At 49.8% G+C, this 19,608-nt stretch overlaps 1 protein-coding gene and 1 pseudogene across 1 annotated transcript; one reads left to right on the top strand and one right to left on the bottom strand.

Moving 5' to 3' along the window:
* Positions 1-3,642: 3,642 nt before the first annotated feature.
* Positions 3,643-5,967, top strand: LOC136537963 (uncharacterized; annotated as a pseudogene).
* Positions 5,968-7,741: 1,774 nt separating this feature from the next.
* Positions 7,742-9,724, bottom strand: LOC136537962 (allene oxide synthase 1, chloroplastic). The gene has a single exon (XM_066529940.1). It carries the CDS (start codon positions 9,585-9,587, stop codon positions 8,049-8,051), a length of 1,539 nt encoding a protein of 512 aa, XP_066386037.1. The 5' UTR covers positions 9,588-9,724; the 3' UTR covers positions 7,742-8,048.
* Positions 9,725-19,608: the final 9,884 nt, after the last annotated feature.

Raw genomic sequence — 19,608 nt, 5'->3', positions numbered from 1 at the left:
ATAAGAAAACAAAAAGAAAGAAAAATAAAACTAAATAGAAGCCAGGAAAGGAAACAAGAAAATAAAAATAAAAAGAAAATGGAAATAAAAATTAATAGAGTAAAATAAATATAGTAAAGGAATAAAGAAAGTAAAAAGAATGACAAAAGTCCAGAACAAATATAAGGAACATAAATGAATGAAAGGAAAGAAAAAAGAAAAGAAAAACATACAATAAAAATGAAAATAGAAAAAAGAAACAAAAAGAATAATAAAAGACCAAAAAAGGAAAATAAAAAATAAAGGAAATAAAAAATAAATAGAAGAAAAGAAAAAAAAATAATAAAAATAAAGAAAAAGAAAAAGAAAAAATAAATAGTAGAAAGGAATGAAAAAGAAAAACGAAAAAAGGAAAAGAAAGAAAACGCAACTAACGAACCAACGAAGCGAAACTATCGCTGCTGACCGCGCGAGAGCGTGGACCGCTGGGCGTCATCGCGGGCGCCCTCTACCTGGGCTGTCGCGTCCTGCTGTGGGCCGTCATCGCGAGCGTGGAGGGGGGGTCGGCGCGCGGCTTCGGTTCGACTGGTCGGCAGCGATGGTTTCCGGGCTCAGTCGGGCCCAAATTTTCTTGCAGCTCGAATCCACGGTCCAACCTACTCTATACTATTGCTCAGTGTCCGTCTTGTTCAACTTCTCGATCAAGGCAGAGAGTGCTTTCATCCGACAGCCGCCGAACCTGAGATCCCTGCACCGCCGCCCGCCCGCCGGAATGGAGTTCGCCTTAGTCGAGAGTGAATCGTTCTCGCCTTCCTGCCCCACGCTCATCATGGTTTGAAACCCTAACGCTGCGAGCTCTCACTGATTATTGCTGGAATCGAGTTAGTTTTAACTGATGCCCTACGATTACGTTTGGTCTACCGATCACCCGGCCGCAGCCAGCGCTGTCGATTGGCAACGTGGGGCAGCTCGCCGTCGACCTTCTGATATCCTCGGCGAGGGCGAGTTGGGTGGCCTACCTCGACGAGCCCTCCGTGCTGCCCTGCGTCGGCAACGACGCCTTCGGCCCTGACGCCGTCGGCGACCTCGCACTCGCTCTCGAAGGTTGGGTTCTCGATCCTTTTGTCACTCTGTGCTATTCCTACCTGGCTACCTCCTGTTTGATGTACTGTTTCAGCTTTGCTGCTTGCGTTCGTTCTGTTTCTCTCTTTATTCCCTGAGCACCAACTGTTCGATGAAATGTGTTAGCGCTCTGCTGGCGCTGCAAGCAATTCTGCTGCGCGCACAAGTTGTCTGACCGAGTGACCTACTGAGTTCCAGTTGGAGTACAATGGCCCTTTGTATTTTTCGTTTAATCTACGTATACATCAAGTCAGTGTATGTAATGTTGATACACAATCTAGACTGATTGCCTTTCTCTCTTCCACTTGGCAGCTTATGAATCTACATCTCATAGTCTGGCTTTCATTCAGCAAAGGTCTCCAGTTATTACAGTACGTTGATCTCAGCCTTTAGTTGTGCGGTGGTAATTGGACCCTGTTTACTTCATTCTTGTGTAAATACCTTTTGGTTGGGACAAGGAAAATAGATGCAACATTAGCGCCAGTGCGCCACTGTATCTGATAACTATATTCCGTCTTGCTTTCTTAAATTACATGAAGACATTTCTTTTGGAGATCCATATTCTTTGATTCAACATGATTTTGTCAAAGAAAGCAACATAGTTATTGCACTTCCAATCAAAGTTACATTGTTAATTTTTAGTACCTTTAGTTTAGTCTTGTGGTCTCAGTTCATACCATTCATGACTATATCAATTTTCCGTTGCTAATATAGGGGATGATGAAGAAGGGCAGGCCTCGTGTAGTGGTGAGAGCTGTCTCACTGAGTCACCAGGTCGTGGGTTCGACGCAGCCTCTCCGCAGATTTTGTGGGGGAAATGCTTGCCTCGGTTTTTCCCTTCCCCAGACCCCACTCATGTGGGAGCCTCTGGCACTGGGTCTGCCTTTTTTTTAGGGGCTATTGCGTTTGTACCCTTGTTTTGTATCGAAATTGTGATTTTGCCCCTGTTTTTTTGACTTTGTGAATTTACCCCTATGATTTCAAAACGAAGCACCAGTTTGCCCCTACTCCGTCATCCACCCCTAACGGTGTTAAACTTTGTACAAAAGGAAATGAATGCCCATGTGATTTTGCCCCTGTTTGTTATGCCTAATTGTGATTTTACCCTGATTTGGAATTAGACTTTTTTATTGTATGCTGACAATTGATTAAATTTGGTCAAACATATTTGGCACAACTTGCAATTATTTGAACTCAGATTTAATATTGATAAATATTCAAAATTTTGGGACCAAAAGGTTCATAATGATGATAGATGTAACGCCATAAGAAATATTTCGATATAATCTTTTGTGTGGGACCAAAAATCTTCAATGTATAAGAATGCATGTAGAACATCGATTAACAAACTGTATAAGTAGATGCATGCACTGATAACCTTAGTACCTTACCACATAGGAATGTCATACAGTACATGTTTTTTCAGCAAAAGTAACCGCCATACAAGTTGCTTCCATATCAGAGCCCTGTTTGCTCCTGTTTTCATCACCAAAATCCATTATAGGCAACACTACTGTGCTGGCCGGGTGCGGCGCCGTCAGCGGGGCAGCAGGAGGCGGGCACGGGAGCCTGCGTGGGGAGGAGGAGCGGAGGAAGGAGGGGAGGAGGCGGCGACCGGGAGCCGTTGCCAGGCGCCGCCGGGAGCCGCGTCCAAGCACCGGAGCCGCCTGCTCCGCCCGCCCCTGCGCCTCGGCCCGCTCCGCGTCCACGTCGCCAGGCGCCGCCGGTAGCCGTGGCCAGGCACCGCCGCCCGCCCTGATGCCATAGTAACCTTGTATAGGAATGCAACAAGTACCCATCTCAGAAATCATCGAATATACATGTCTGCTTCCATGGTGGCCGACTGCAGCTATCCCAGACGTGCCCGACTGGAGCAGCAGATGGTGCGGCCGCGACCCTGTGGGGCGGGGGACCGGGCGGCGGCCGAGGCCCCCAGCCGCGCCGCAGCGGGCGCGAGCCGGGGGGGAGGGGTCGGGGCGGAGCCCGCCGCAGGCCACGCGGTGCCCCAGCCACTGCGGGCGCGAGCCTGGGGAGGAGCGGGGCGGAGTGAGGATGAGCTGCGCCGCCGCCAGTAGTCGCGCCGCCGCCGGTACTCCCCAAACCCTAACACGCGAGCCGCGCCGCCGGAGTGTGGCTGAGGGAGGAGGAGACGCGCCGGGGGGAGCGGGAAGGAGGGAGGATGAGCCATGCCGGGAGGGGGAAGCGGGAAGGAGGGAGGAGCTGCGTCGCCGCTGGTAGGTGCGCCGCTGCCAGGCCGCGAAACCTTCTACGAGCCGCGACTTCTCATCGGGAACGGGTCGAGCGAACGGGTGAGAAAGGAGAAAGGGACTGAGGGGTATCATTGTCTTTTCATGTAGGTGTCTTTTCTTTTTCTTTTTTTTACCATTTAATCCAAGCATTTTAGACGGTGTTACAAAGCAGGGGTAGATGGGAGCTTCGTTTGAAAAAAGCGAGGGTAAAATTACAAAGTTAAAAAAAGAGGGGCAAAATCACAATTGGAGTACTGGACAAGGGCAAGAACGCAATTTTCCCTTTTTTAATATAGGGGATGATGGTTTCATTTGCAAAAAATGTCGCTGATTTCATAAGCAGCATTGGGAAGAACCATATTGTCATTATTTCAAGTTTAGATTCTGGAAAGAGGAGGGTAATTGATGCATCCAGGTAACTAAAATGTCTAACTGCAGCAGTTCTATTATAGGATTGATCCTCTGTCAATGTTGATATCATTAGTTAACGATGTTTTATATTGTAGTGACATGCAGGTGTATTACCTTTCAAGTTGCAACGAAGATGGTTCTGATCCAGAATGTGAGAAATTGGGTGGAAGAAGCTTGAGGATTACAATCCATCTCAGAAACGTTGGAGTTATCTTGCTAGCCTAGTTGAGGGTGGTGGTCTTTCAGAAGATATGGATGATGATACTGATGAGATGACAATAAATGATTACTATGTGAGCTTGCCATTTGCAGCACTATTCTCTGCCTGCAAGGTGTCTGATTTTGTTTCAGCTTAAAATGATTTTATCGCTTCGAAAGTTGAGTCAATGTTATAATATCTCTTTATTTGTGATAGGCTAAAGGCTTGAAAGTTTCTTGTGTACTGTGCTACTGCTCAGAAGGCGACAACATGCCAGAATCTTTCCAGTTAGCTGAGGCAGTATGCAAACTTCTAGGTCATGACCCTGAGAAATTCCATGGTACATTTCTTATCGCCTTAACACTTATTCTGAAAAGTGTATTTCGATCTATTCATCTATTATCAGACTATTAAAGTACCACCTGATTTGTCCATCTTTTAGTGTTAAATTATGATCTGGTAAGTGGTAAGTCAATTTTGTTATTGGAAAGGGAGCTCTATATTTTGTAATGTGTATCTGTGTTGTCATTGGCTACAAATTCAACGATTCACTTGCATTCAATGATTTTGGTTAGAAATAGCTTTTGCAAAAGAAAATGAGCTCACATATTCTACATCATGGGATTTACCAAAACATTCTGCATGTATGAAACACTCTTTTGCAACATTGTTATCGATAACTAGATACCAAAATGAGCCTTCTTTTTAAAGATAATACTCCTATTATGGAAGTTATCTTGTTTTGTTTACAAGTCCTGTCTGAATTTGGCCGCTATCCTTTCCTGGGAGCTTGCAGTTTCAGTTAATAGAACAGCGTTAGCACAAAATGGTTAATTGTTTTCACAAATTTCTAAATTATCCTGGTTCTGAACAATTATATTTGTGGAAGATTAACAGCTACCAATGACTATTGGACTGCGTAAATTTGATAATCCTAACCAACTTCATTCACATTAGCAGTAGCCATCAATCAATTTTCAATTTGTTAATGGGTTTCAAGGCAATGTCTGTTATGATACTATGGTGACATGTTACCGTAATGAATATGGCAAGTAGTCAACTGGAGTGGTCCAATAGCACATCATTCCTTGTGGCCCATGATTCAATCTTAAAGAAAGCAACAGTTGGATCAGCATCCCAATACAAGTCTTGACAACAATTTCAAACACTGGAGTGGTTAATTAGATTCATCATTCCATTATAGATGTCCTAGTTTTGAAAAATTCCAATGCAAGTCTTGACAACAATTGACCATGATTTCAGCTATAACTTGTTTACTGTCAGTAGAGTTTGGTATTGCCTGCCACATGTTATTTTTATTAACCTAATGTTTGTCTGACTGTTGACCCTGATTTCAGCTGGAGTTCTTTTATCTGTCAGTAGAGTTTGGTGTTACATCCCACATTTTTGTTTCTTTAATCGCGATTTTCGTGCGACCTGTTCTGTTGGTTCATAAAGTAGTTGTTTTTCTCAATTTTATAGGTGAAGTTGCCATCATGGAAAATGCTGAGTTGAATCGAGGATGTTGAACTCTTACATTATTGATTAGACCGTGTGCCAGAAGTATCCAGGAATGTGAGTTGCAGGCGTTTGTGTAGAAGTATCCAGGAAGGTGAGTTGCAGACGTTTGTGATCAGTTGGTAATGAATTAACACTTAAGGGTGGAACTGCTCGAGGCACCATGATACTTAATCCTTGAATGCATGAATTGGAATATTTTTTGTAACTGATACTGTGGCTGCTAAGAGTCAGATCTTTGTCAATTCAGGTCCACTAGGGTGGTTACGCATGTTGCGTATCATGTGCCATTTCTATTCTAACCTTGGAATTCCAAGCTTCTCATCTGCCGTTTTGCCCTATTGGTTTGGTTGATTTTGATGTGGTGGAAGAATCTTTGCCAGTGCGTATTCCTTTATGAAAAGTTGCCACTGAAAGGTGGAACTGTTAGGCGAGGCAATTCCGTTGGTGATGCCTGGTTGCCTGTTCATTTTAGTTGGCTCCCCGAAGGTATGGTATGGAATCATTACGCTTTTAAGCCCTGTACATATGACATATGTGACTAGAAGCTGGAGTTCTCCGTGCCCTGTTACATGGCTGCTTGCTCCTATTTCAAGGGTTGGCCGGTCGGTTGCTCCTATTTCAAGGGGTGGCCGGTCGGCAAAGCTGCCCTGCCCTATCGAGGAAAGCTCGTGATCGCATGACCGCCCTAGGGGGCAGGAACCTTTTCCCCAATGCCCTGATAGTTTTCGCTCGTTTGCTGAAAATAATACGACTCATAAGATAAGTAAACAGGGCCAATGTTATGGAAATCGAACATTTTTCGGCGCTTAATCCATGTAGTAACATTTAAAATTTGTGTATTCCAAGGAAGAAAGGAAAGATTCTTTAAATTGCTGAAATCAAGGTCCATCGGCCAATGTCACTTCGATCACTTTTCAGCTGTTCATCCCGTTTCTTCTGTAAATTGTTAGTGCATAATCAGGAGAAATCAACTGGAAAATGGTGCTACAAGCAAGCGATAAGCAAGGTTTACGATCCCAACCAGACTGCTTTCAGAAACCAGCTTCTGTGACCATTGTCAATACATGGCCTTTGCTGAAAAAATAAGCTGAAAAACTGTTTCGGCTGATTTATTGTGAGACAAAAACACTGTTCTGGCTGAAAAATACAAGCTGAAAAAGACGGATTATAAGAGAAGCGAACATGGCCACAATAAACAGGCACAGAAGGCTTGAAGCAATAATGGTTAGCTACCATCAGACTATGACTTGATAATGCAACAACTAATCCACTCCATGGACCCCAAGAGAATGAAGTGTTGTTAGGTTTGGCGTTAATCTACTCCCAATAATTTGCAAGCCCATCCGCCTGATTTTAGGGGGAAAGGCTTGTATTACCATATCATAAAATTCTCTCTTCAAAAGGTTATATTACCATATCAGTATAGTTGGACTTTCTTGCTTCCTCCTTCCCTCCATAGTATCCATGATATTTCTCATACCTGTAATAAATATTAAAGTAAAAATAAAGATAACTAAGGAATAATGACATAAGAGATTGTCTAGCAGATTCGCGGTATATGTCCAGGATTCCTCCTCATAATGAGAACCTGCAGCAATCTTGTAAATCACAGTGTTTTCCCAATCTCTCTACAAATGGACGAGTGTCTCTTGAAAAGGGAAAGAACATAAACATCCTTGAACCAGGATGCCAGTTCCATTTAGCCATTTGAACAGTATGTTTGATGCAAAGGAGAAAAATTTTAATATCTTGGTAGCTCCTTAATGGCATGTACTACATGAAAGGACAGGTTAAAACCTGGCACATGGTGGACTATTGTGAGCTAATAATGGACCACAAGCTGTCAATAATGTTCAGCACCATGGACAATATATTACCATGGACAAACAGTATACAGTTCAGTACCATGGACAAACAGTATACAGCTCAGTACCATGGAGGCAAGGAGGAAGCGAGAAACAGCTTGTTCGCTTACTCGTAAATGATCGTAAATTTCCAGCCAGAAACAGTGTTTTTCTTTTACACCAAACCAGCCAGCAGTAAATAATCCACGATACGATACGGTGTCCCGAACAGACTGATACTGATATGCAAGAAAGTCCAACTATACGATCTCGATTTATCCCTTCCCAGACCCATCTAGACACTGGGTCGGCCCTTTATCCGCCTGATTAATAGCAGCCGATGAACATTGTACTTTGCCATCACTGTCCACCTACTTCATATCTTAGTCCATTTTACATTAGATGGATCCGTCATGGATAAGCAACATGAACAGTAGGTTCATGTCTCCCTCAGATCGATAGTAATTTTTCTGACATCAAATCTCCAGACACCGAAGGTCCCTGGGAAAAATGGTCTCTCATTTTTACTAAGAATAGACATTTTGTTATACCTGACGATCACACAGTAGAACAGCACTAGAAAAAAGTATTGAGACTTTGAGAGGGATTTGGGGGTGGGGTAGACAGACAAGGACAACGCAGTATATCCTACGGTAAAGAAAAAAGAAGTGCATGTGCCCGCCTCCAGCGACTTTGACGGGCGGTCGATCAGAGATTCAGAGCTCAGAAGGTGGCTTTCTTGAGCGAGGTGATGGTCACCGACGACCCTAGCGCGGAGGCGCCGACCTGGACGTCGAAGGAGTCGTAGCGGAGGAAGAGCTCGGCGACGAGGAGGCGCGCGATGAGCACGACGAAGTCCTTGCCGGCGCACTGTTTGTCCTGCAGCGTGGGCGACGCCGTCTCGGGCCCGTTGGACCAGACGACGTGGCGAAGCAGCTGCGCGCCATCCTCCCCAAGGAACCTGTCGGGCACGTACTCCTCGGCGCGCGCGAAGACGCGCGGGTCCTTGGTGGCCATGGGCTGGTAGCCGAAGAGCATCTCCCCCTCTCGCACCTCGAAGCCGTAGTCGTGGCTCTCCACCACCATGTCCCGCTTGGCGCGCCCGTACTGCATCGCCACGGGGGGCTCGATCCGCAGCGCCTCGTACACGGCCGACTTCACCAGCGGCATCTCCGCCAGCGCCTTCATGGTCACCTCGCCGCCGTGCGCGCGCACGGCGTCGCGCACCTCGGTGGCCAGCCGCCCGTGCGTGCGCGCGCCGGCGCGGCCCAGCCACTTGACGAGCGACGGGAACAGGATCTTCATGCCGCCGAAGGAGTTGAAGCACATGGCGAAGAGGATGTTGTGCACCGCCTCCTCCCGCGCAATGCCGAGGCGCTCGCCCTCGTGGACCACCCCCCTGGACGCGTCGCGGAAGAAGTCGGCGAGCCGGTCGTAGTCCTTCTTCACCAGCGCCGGCGGGAGGCGGAACGAGTGAAGCAGCGAGTCCTCGACGTGCTTGGGCAGGCCCAGGCTGAGCAGCGGGCTGAGCTGGAACAGCACCCACTTGGTGATCAGCTTGGGCCCGTCGCCCTGGAGCGCCGACTCGGCGGGGTCGCGCCCCAGCAGCGCCTGGCAGAGGAAGGAGAAGGCGGCGGCGTCGTTGTGGTGGCCGAAGTCGGCCTTGCCGACCCTGGCCAGCTCGTTCTCCATGATCCCGAAGAGTTCGCCGTACACCTCGCGGAACTTGGGGATCACGTGCTGCCGACGGTGCGACAGGAGGTAGAAGAGGAGCGTCTTGAGCGGCCCGTGGTTGGGCTCGCTGGGGTCGAGGTACGAGAGCACGCGGTAGCCGCCGGTGAGGTCGGTGGAGGGCATGAAGGTTCCCGTGAACAGGTCCGTCTTGTCCACAAGCGAGGTGTCGAAGAGCACCGGGAAGGAGGCGGCGTCGAGGAGCGCCACCACGCGCGGGTCGCGCGCCACGAAGGGGCCCGGTGGCATGTTGAGCCGCACCACGGTGGAGCCGTGCGCGCGCACGCGGGAGGTGAAGAACCCGTCGCGGCCGCCGGGCCCGTAGAAGTACTCGAACCGGTCGCGGATCGCGCCCAGCACCGGCGGGCCGTAGTCGCCCGGCACCTTCCGCAGCGGGAGCCGGCGCTTCGGGGACACCACCTCGCGCGGACGGTCCGTCGCCGACGCGGTCGCCCTGGTCGTCTGCCGCCGCAGGCGGGCACGCGACGACGGCGGCGCCGAGATGGAGGAGAGGTAAGTTGCCGTGGCCATTTCTTGATCTGCTCGCGGACCGGCGCCGAAGACTGGTGCGGTGCTACAACTACAGACAGCGAGTGCCGTGTAGAGTGGCGCCAGCAGATGTGGTTATAATAAGGCGAGCGTGTCAGTGCTCAGTACTGAGCCTTGGGTGCGTTTTAAAAGGGTTGGGCTGGGAGGAGGGGGGAAGAAGGCAGTTACCCGTCGGCTGAGCGCGTCAGGGTGAGAAACGTGTGCCATTTCCGGCGGTGATCCGGTAGCGAAGTGCGGCCGGCCGGTGGTGGGCTGGTTGCGCGTTATGGATTCGTGATCCCCGGCGCTTTCACGGTCACCGGGGACCTCCCGGGCGGCACCAATGCACGCGGCGAAATGGATTGCAGAACGTGGAATACTTTAACAGACTCGTATGCCTATTCAGAGTTTAAATCCACGACGTAAAGTGTTGGGGGTGTCATTGGATGTCATACGTGGTACGTCGTATCTGTGTTCGCATACTAATAAAAAAATAAATTATAGAATTCACAAGACTGAATTTATTAAGCCTAATTAATCCGTCATTAGCATATGTGTACCGTAGCACCACTATTGTTAAATCATAGACTAATTAGGCTTAAAAGATTCGTCTCGTAAATTAGTCATAAACTGTGTAATTAGTTATTTTTTAGTCTATATTTAATACTTTATGCATGTATTCAAATATTCGATGGGATAGCGAGTAAACTTTAGGGGAAAGAACTAAACAATGCCTTCGTTTACTATGCATGCTATTGTCTCCCTTCAAAACAAACTTGTCGTTTAGAAAAATATTTGGCCTCTGTTCTACAGCACTACTTCAGCAATACTTCGAACGAATAGTATTTTCCTCTCATAACATTTTAGCATAAGCCAAATTTCAGCATTGTTCGCCTAAACACGTTTAAACGCCCGTCTACACGCGTTTAACCCGCTAAACAGTGGGTTCTCATTCCGTTTAGGCCCTATTCACTAAATTAAACGCTAAATGTTTAAACGGTCAAACCAGTCAAAAAGATTTAAAGATAGCAATAAAGAGTGATTAAACACGTGTAATGGCCAAACCATGCGTTTAAACGGCTGTTTAGGCGCTAAACTATGAAAGTTAGGGTGTTAAACGAATTTTTTTTGGGTTGGTGAATTTGGGGTTGCATGTGTGGTAGGTGTAGGATCGAGATAACAGACTAGAGGGTGTGAATAGGTATTTCTAAAAATAAATACGTCGACTAACCAAGATAAATACGGAATTAAAACTAACGGTCTAGCCAAGACTACAACCCTCCATCTAAATTCACAAGCATCTTATAAAGATTCTAATTAGGCAATAGCCCTGTTCGGCTTACCCCCATATTCGGCTTATTCGGCTTATTTTTTCAGCCGAAATAGTATTTTTCTCTCACAACAATTCAGCTAGAACAGTGTTTTTTAGTCGGTTTCAGTCAAGTTTCAGACCAGCGAACAGGGCCAATAAAGGTATCAGACTAGCTAGATCTCACCTAACTAATTCTAAAAGTAAGGTCACACAAATCTATGCCGCTAGTACTCAACCAACCAGAGAGCTCCTACACATGTTAGTAAGCAAAAGCACAAAGCCACCTAAGCCCACTAGCAATGCTCAATAACAAGGCTACACAAGCTAAATTATAGAGCGTAAAACACTTAGCTACACAAACTAAGCAATGTGACTAACAAGATCACTTAAACCGAATTAGTCACATAAGTGAGCTACTTCTATGCTACACAAACAAGAAGATAATTAGCAAGCTACACAAGCTAACAATTATAAGAGCAACTACACAAGCACAATAAATATGAAAGTAATTACAAGCTTATATAAGGGAATTACAAACCAATAGGAAGACAAGGATGACACAACTGATTTTATCCCGAGGTTCACTGTACTTATCAACACGCTAGTCCCCGTTGAGACAAGCTCTAAGGTTGTCGCCGGTGCTTCTTGCTAGTGGTGACCCGTAAGTCACACTCTCCTACGTGGAGTGCTTACCACAAGCTCTAGCACTTGACCCGGTCGGATCACTTGTCGTCCCTTCACGTCTCGCTATCCTAGAGTTGCTCTTCGCGGCTCCCGCAGGGGTGAGCATAATCCCCCTTACAATCTCTTTGTGTGCTTCGATGGAGACCACCACCAAGCCATCTAGGAGGTGGCAATCTCCAAGAGTAACAAGCACTACCGGCTTGCAACTCGATCACCTAATGCCACTCGATGCAACCTCACGATGCAATCGCACTAGAATCGCTCACTCGCTCGATCGGATGATCACTATCAAGCACAAGTGAGTTAGAGGGCTCCCAAGCACACCTACACAAGCCACCAAGGCTTAACTAAAACCAAATAGAGCCGTTGGAGCAAAGCTATTGGTTTCTGCGAGGGCACTGGACACGACAGTGCCCCTTCCAACGATCGAATTCCCAGACAGGGGTGGCAGTGGCACTGCCCTAGGGGTGGTGGTGCACCACTCTAGGCATGGTGGTGACCATGTCCACTTCCCTTGCTCTCTGCCGAAAAGCAGCAGTAGCACCGGACAGCACCCGACGGTGCACCGCCCTCACGATGGCGGTGTACACCATCACTTCCGGTGACCACCTCGACTACTGCTACGCTTGGCCAAGTCCAGGTGGGCATTGCCCTAGAAGCGGCGATGCCACCAGACAACCAGTGGTGGTGCCCTTAGGGCAACACGCTGCTCTCAGCCTCCTAGCCGGTCATCACTATAGGGGTGGAGGTGCACTGGACAGGGGGTGGCGGTGCCACTCAGGCAGCACCCCGAGCCCGGTTTTGCTTCCTCTTCTTCACATTTTTCAACACCTTTGCAAATATACTAACACCACCAACTGTTCACCATGTGTGTTAGCTTTTCATAAACATTTCCCAAAGGATTAGTCACTCAATTCACCATGTCACTCGATCCTAACATGTATACAAGGTTAGATCGGTCAAGTGGCACTAGATGACCGATATACAAACAAGTTTGCTCCTCTTAATAGTACGACCATCTATCCTTGTCGGGGACCTAATACTAGGGTACCCCAGGAGGTGGAACCAATAACCATCGAACGTTAAAAACTTCAGGACAGACAAGGGCGCCGACTACGTTCCTTGCCTGAATGACAGAAGTTTGGTTCCATCTCGCCCGACGCCTTTAGGCTAGCCTCGCCCCACCCCGCCTGAGGGCTAAGGGCTAGTCTTCGCCTCTGCCTGACACCTTTGGGTTAGCCTCGCCTCGCCCGAGGGCTAAGGGCTAGCCTCCGATCCGCCCGATGCCTTCGGGACAGCTCCACCTCGCCTAGGGTTGAGGGATAGACTCCTGCCTCGCCCGACCCCCGGGGGGTGGGCTCGGTCACGCCTAAGGGATAAGGACTAGACTCTGTCTCGCTCGACGACCGAGGACAAACCTCGCCCCGTTCAATATCCAAAGACTGGTTTTGTCTTACCTGATAACTTCTCCTTCGTTCCCTCATGATCATGGGCACGGAGCAAGATTAGACGTTCGGGTCAACCACTGGCTTCAAGGATCCATACCCTGCGCCCCGGCAGGAAACGGTACTGCCAGGGAACTGACAAGATGGGTGCTTTAGACCCTTCTGGGAGCCTGCAAAGCCCAAAAGGTATTGCAGGAGCGTGCTCCTCGTCCTGTAGAGTTGTAGGCGACTGCCTTCAGCTCTGGGACACGGAACCCAACGAAGATATACGACAACCACTACACTCCAGAAAAAGGTTTGCGATCTCCACGAAGGACAGACATGCCGTCGCCACTGTTATGGACCCAAGGGAGCTGGCACCCGCTTCCCGACCCCTTGGGTCCACCAAATCAAAGGACCTTGCCCACAGCGCTACTTTGGACCTCGACCCCACGTCCCTCCGACAGAGACTCATAGGAGCCAGGAGGTGTGCGAAGCAAGGCTGGGCAAGGTTCATAAGTCAAAACCATTGTACTGTAGCCCATATCCTGCGTAGGGCAGTATTTTGCAGACATCCTGACATTCTACAGGGGCGTCAACAGTATTAGTAGGCGCTTATCATCCTTCACACTCATCAGAATGAGAAACCAGGCTAGGTAGACAGTGAGCCACAAGACTAGGTAGAGTACGCATTCTAAGCCCTCACCCTTGTAAAGCCTAGCCCCTTCATCTATAAAAGGGGATGTGCTTCCTCCAAATAAACGGCCCCGAACAACACGAGACACACACACATAGTCAAGCTGCTACCAAGCTCTTGGCCTCCTTTCGACCCTTCCATCAGAGACTTGGGACCTATCCCTCTCTCAATCATTTGTATCCCCTACTACGAACCATTCACGGTGCTAATAACACAAGCAGCAACAAACTGGACGTAGGGATATTCAGCCCGAACCAGTATAAATCTTATGTCCTTTAGCGCACCATCCGAGCCTAACGTGCATTACTATAAATTTACTTGCCGGTGCTTGTACGAAACACCGACAGTTGGCACGCCAGGTAGGGGACTTGTGCGTTCCAAATCAGGCCTCGGATGGCCACCCACGCAATTAGCTGGGCCCCGGGCACACACGTGTGTTTCGGCGACCTAGATTTCATCGTCACACTGAGGAGAACTGGCGCTGACTCACATGGCCGCCCAGTCTCTCTCTTCCATCAACCTCAGTCATCTGAGGCTTGAGGGCCCAGTCGAGCAACTTCCCTTGGACCCCAGTTATCCAGGGAGGCCTCGTGCAATGTCGCCCTATTTTCAGGAAGGCCCCATACGGAGTGCCCCAACAGTGTTTCCATTCGGTCTCCGCAATGCTGCGGCGACCACTGGCCACCTTCTGGCACTACGTATGGCTCAGCCGCCCATGGACAATGAGTTCATGGGGACAATTGAGCATGATACGAAGACTCTCTACGAGCTCCTCAACGAGGAGCCAGGATCGCTCTCTAGCTCGGACTCCAGTAGGGGGAGCCACCACCCTTCCCAGAAATGCTTCATGGCGCAGACCCCCGAGGGGCACATCGAAAGTGTCTCCGGGGAAGAGGTTACCTCGTCAAACAACCCTGACGGTAGATCTAGGGAAGAGACGACAGTCCCATCTCGCCTAAGGATAGAGCAGCTGAGGGCCCATCAGCTAGAGATCGATGAGGTCGGGCAAGGGCTTGTCTAGGAGTACGCAGACATCAATCATGAGATTGAACGCCACAAAGACGGGGGGCGCGCACGCGCCACAGCCCGCACCGTACACCAAAGGATCCTCACCGATGATGGGACCCTTCCTCACTTTGCTCGGGCGAGCCAAAACATCGCCACAGCAACCTGCCTTGCTGCATGGCCTACCGGAGGCCACGACGTCCGAGGATAGCTGCGCCCATCGAGAAATTCGCACGTTGCTCGAGCGTGCTGGCGGCGCAGTAGGCAGAAAGTTCACTGTCTCGATGATGCAAACCTGACACTAGCCAGCGCACGCCCTTAGTGCATCCCACCAAGGATGCATCCATTCACTAAACACCGCCACGCAGCAGGCAGTCCTCCATCGTCCTGGTGCATCAACGCCTCGGCCATGACCACGACGTACGCAGCATCATCGAACGCTCGCAAACGCGCCCATGATGACCATGGAGAGGCAGCACACCACGGCTACCATCCTCGAATGTGGTGGACGCTATGATAGCAACAAGGACCGAAGCCCGAGCCTCGGCCTGCCAGGCCCTCAGGCCTTCGGCCGACACATCCTCAACGCTGCATTCCTCGCTAAGGTATCGACCAGCCTACCAATATCCCTAAATATTCTAGCGAAACAAATCCTAGGCTTTGGCTCGAAGACTATCGGCTTGCATGTCAGGCCAGTGGTGCCAGTGATGATGATTTCATTATTCGCAATCTCCCGCTGTTCTTGGCCAATTCGGCACGTGCGTGGCTAGAGCACCTACCGTCCAACGCCATTCAAAGCTAGGTGGATCTGACGGAGATCTTTGTGGACAACTTCTAGGGCACATACAAATGCCCTAGAAACCCATGGGACCTCAAGAACTATCGTCAGAAGGCCGATGAAACCCTCCGCGGGTACATCCGGTGCTTCTCTCGGCAGTGCAACAAGCTCCCTAATGTCGCCGATGCCGACGTGATAGGAGCCTTCCTATTCGAGGCAACCTGCGAATCCCTAGTCCACAAGCTAGGACATAGGGGTCCAAAGACTACCAAGGAACTCCTGGACATCGCCACAAGTCATGCCTCTAGAGAGGAGGCAGTTGGAGCCATCTTCGACCGCTCCAACGGAAAGACAAGGCGGGACAAGGACGCCGGTGAAGGCGCCTCCAACCGTCCTGCCAAAAGGAAAAATAAGAAGCAACAGCGCGACAACTCGCTCGTGGCCGCTGCCGATCGCAAAGGTGGCCGGAAGCCCGCGGAGGGCACTCCGAACCACTTCGAGAAAATGCTCGAGGGGCCATGCCCAAACCACGCCTTCCCAGCCAAACATCTATACAAGGATTGCGGCCTCATGCGCAAATACTTGTCTAGGGGCCTTAGCAAAGGGGAGCAGGGGAAGGAGCCTGTTCCCACCACAGATGACGCAGAGGAGGACGACGCCTTCCCAACGTCGACCGACGCCCTCATGATCTTTGGAGGATCAACGGCCTATGACTCCAAGCACCACCAAAAGGTCACGCGCTGTGAGGTCTATACAGCCAGACCAGCCATGCCTACCTTCCTCTAGTGGTCGGAATCTGCCATAACCTTTGACCGGACCGACCATCTAGATGCCGTCCCACACCCAGGAAGGTACCCCCTTATCGTCGACCCGATCGTCGGTCCAAAGTGGCTCACAAAAGTACTGATGGACGGAGGCAGCAGCCTCAACATCATGTACGCCAAGACGCTCGACGAGATGGGCGTCAACCGAATGAACCTCCATCCTGTCCGAGCGCCTTTCCATGGCGTTGTGCCTGGTAGGCAAGCCGTGCCACTAGGGCAGATCGATCTGCCCGTCACTTTTGGGTATCGGTCCAATTACCGGACTGAGACCCTCACCTTCGACGTAGTGAGGTTCCCAGGGACTTTCCACACCATCCTAGGACGACCATGCTACGTGAAGTTCATGGCCGTCCCCAATTATACGTACCTTAAGCTGAAGATGCTAGGCCCCCGCGGGGTCATCACCATCGACACCTCCCTCCAGCGCGCTTACGAGTACGAAGTCGAATGCTGTGGACACGCATCCGCAGTCATCGCCTCCGAAGAGCTCGCCACCCTCAGGGAGGAGGTCGTTGAAGAAGCACCCAACACGAAGTGGTCGTCCAGGTCGTTCAAATCGGCGGAAGGACCTAAGGAGGTCCCCTTGGACCCCAGCAACTCCGAGGGCAAAAAGTCTATATCGGGACCGTGTTCTCCTCCGAATAGGAAAGCGCGCTCAGTCGACTTCCTCCACGATAATAAAGACATCTTTGCAGTGGAAGCCCTCGGATATGCCTGCGCATCCCGAGGGAGGTCGCTGAGCATACTCTCTAGATCCTCTCGGGCTCCAAGCCAGTGAAGCAACGCCTACGCCGCTTCGATGAGGAAAAACGCCGAGCCATCGGTGAAGAGATAGCAAAATTGTTAGCTGCTTGGGTTCATCAGAGAAGTACACCACCTAGAGTGGTTAGCAAATCTTGTTCTTGTGCGAAAAAAGAGCAGGAAATGGAGAATGTGTGTCGATTACACAGGCCTCAACAAGGCAGTGTCCAAAGGATCCTGTTTCCTTTGCCACAAATAGACCAAATAGTCAATTCCACCTCGGGGTGCGAAACCCTCTGTTTCCTTGACGCATACTCTGGGTACCACCAGATCACGATAAAGAGTCCAACCAGCTCACGACATCTTTTATCACCCCCTTCGGATCGTTCTGCTACATTTCAATGTCGTTCGGTCTGAAGAACGCTAGGGGCAACTTACCAGCGCTGTATGCTCAATTGCTTCGGAGACCTCATCGGGTGAACCATAGAGGCCTACATCGATGACATCATAGTCAAGTCCAAGCGAGTTGACCACCTTGTCACCGATCTTGAAACAACCTTTGTGAAACTCCGGGCAAACAGCATCAAACTCAATCCTGAAAAATGTGTTTTTGGGGTTCTGAGGGGCATGCTGCTCGGCTTCATTGTTTCCAAGCGCGGCATCGAAGCCAACCCTAGAAAAAATATCAGCCATTACAAAGATGGGCCCGATCCAAAACATAATGGGGGTTCAGCAGATCATAGGGTGCCTTGCCGCCCTCAGCCGATTCATTTCGTGCCTCGACTGAACGAGGACTCTCCCCTTTATCGACTCCTGAAGAAATCCGACCGCTTTGAGTGGACAGCTGAGGCTCAAGAAGTGCTTGACATGGTTAAGCAATTTCTAACTAAACCCCTGGTTCTGGTCCCTCCAAGCAATGGAGAATCCCTCCTCCTATATATTGTGGCCACCACACAAGTGGTTAGCGCCGCCTTAGTAGTAGAGCGGGAAGAAGAGGGGCACACCTTCAGGGTGCAGCGCCCTGTATATTTCATCAGTGAGGTATTATCTGACTCCAAAACCTGCTACGCCCAAATCCAGAAACTCCTATACACCGTCCTCATCACCAAGAGGAAGCTACGCCACTACTTTGAGTCACACCCTATGACAGTAGTGACATCGTTCCCCCTCGGCGAGGTCATCCATAGCTAGGACGCTATGGGAAGAACCACAAAGTGGGCACTTTGAGCTGATGGATTAGGGCATTTCTTATGCCCCCCTGAACAGCGATCAAATCTCAGGTACTGGCTGACTTCATCGCGGAGTGGACCGAGGTCTAGATGCCACCAGCAGTCGTCGATCAAGAGTACTGGACAATGTACTTCGACTGGATCGCTGATGAAGAAGGGTGTCGGAGTAGGATTAGTTTTTGTATCTCCCCTTGGGGTCCGCATGAGGTACATGGTTCGGCTCCATTTCCCCTTATCAAACAATACTGCAGAATACGAAGCGCTCATCAACGGCCTATGAATCGCCATCGAGCTGGGCATCCGACGCCTCAACATCAGGGGCGACTCCTAGCTGGTAATCAACCAGGTCATGAAGGAGTCATGCTGCTATGACGCCAAGATGGAGGCATACTATCAAGAAGTCCGACGGCTGGAGGACAAATTCGACGGCCTCAAACTCAATCACATCCCAAGGTGCCTCAATGAAGCAGCCGACACGCTCATGAAAGCAGCGTCCTGGCCGAGAGCCAGTCCTGATAGTCGTCTTTGCTAGCAATCAACACAAACCCTCGGTACACTTCACGGGGTCGGAACAAGCCGACGATGGCCCATCTAGTCCGACCCAAGGGCTGATCCGCCAACTGCTCCACCTGACCCTAAGGTTATGGAGCTTGAAGAGGACCCAACAGCGGAGTTCGACCCTCCCGATGACTGGAGAATGCTTTACCTCGACTACCTCCTCCACGACATACTACCAACGGATAAGACGGAAGCCCGACAATTAGCACAACACGCCAAGTCCTTCGTTCTTGTAGAGGCCGAACTCTACAAATGGAGTCACATCGGGATTCTGCAACTCTGTATCCCTAGCGAATAGGAAAAACTTCTGCTAAGCGATATCCATGGTCTATGGTCATCATGCCGCACCAAGAACCTTGGTTGGGAATGCATTCCGACAAGGTTTCTACTGGCCCACCGCAGTAGCTGATGCCGAGCAAATTGTACGCAGCTGCGAAGGGTGTCAGTACTACGCTTGGCAAACTCACCTCCCGGCCCAGGACACTCCAGATGATCCCCATCACGTGGCCCTTCGCGGTCTAGGGGCTCGGCCTGGTTGGGCCACTCAAAAAGGCGTCCGGGGGCTTCACCCATCTGCTTGTCACCATAGACAAGTTTACAAAATGGATTGAAGCTCGACCAATATCCATGATCAAATTCGAGCAAGCTGTGCTATTCTTCCTCGACATCATCCATCACTTTGGAGTATCGAACTCCATCATCATAGACAATGGCACGCAGTTCATCGGCAGGAAATTCATTCACATCTACGATGAACAACACATCCAGATCG

This window comes from Miscanthus floridulus, chromosome 2 (assembly GCF_019320115.1).
Source record: "Miscanthus floridulus cultivar M001 chromosome 2, ASM1932011v1, whole genome shotgun sequence".
NCBI classification, from domain to species: domain Eukaryota; kingdom Viridiplantae; phylum Streptophyta; class Magnoliopsida; order Poales; family Poaceae; genus Miscanthus; species Miscanthus floridulus.
This window is presented reverse-complemented; position numbering and strand designations above follow the sequence as displayed.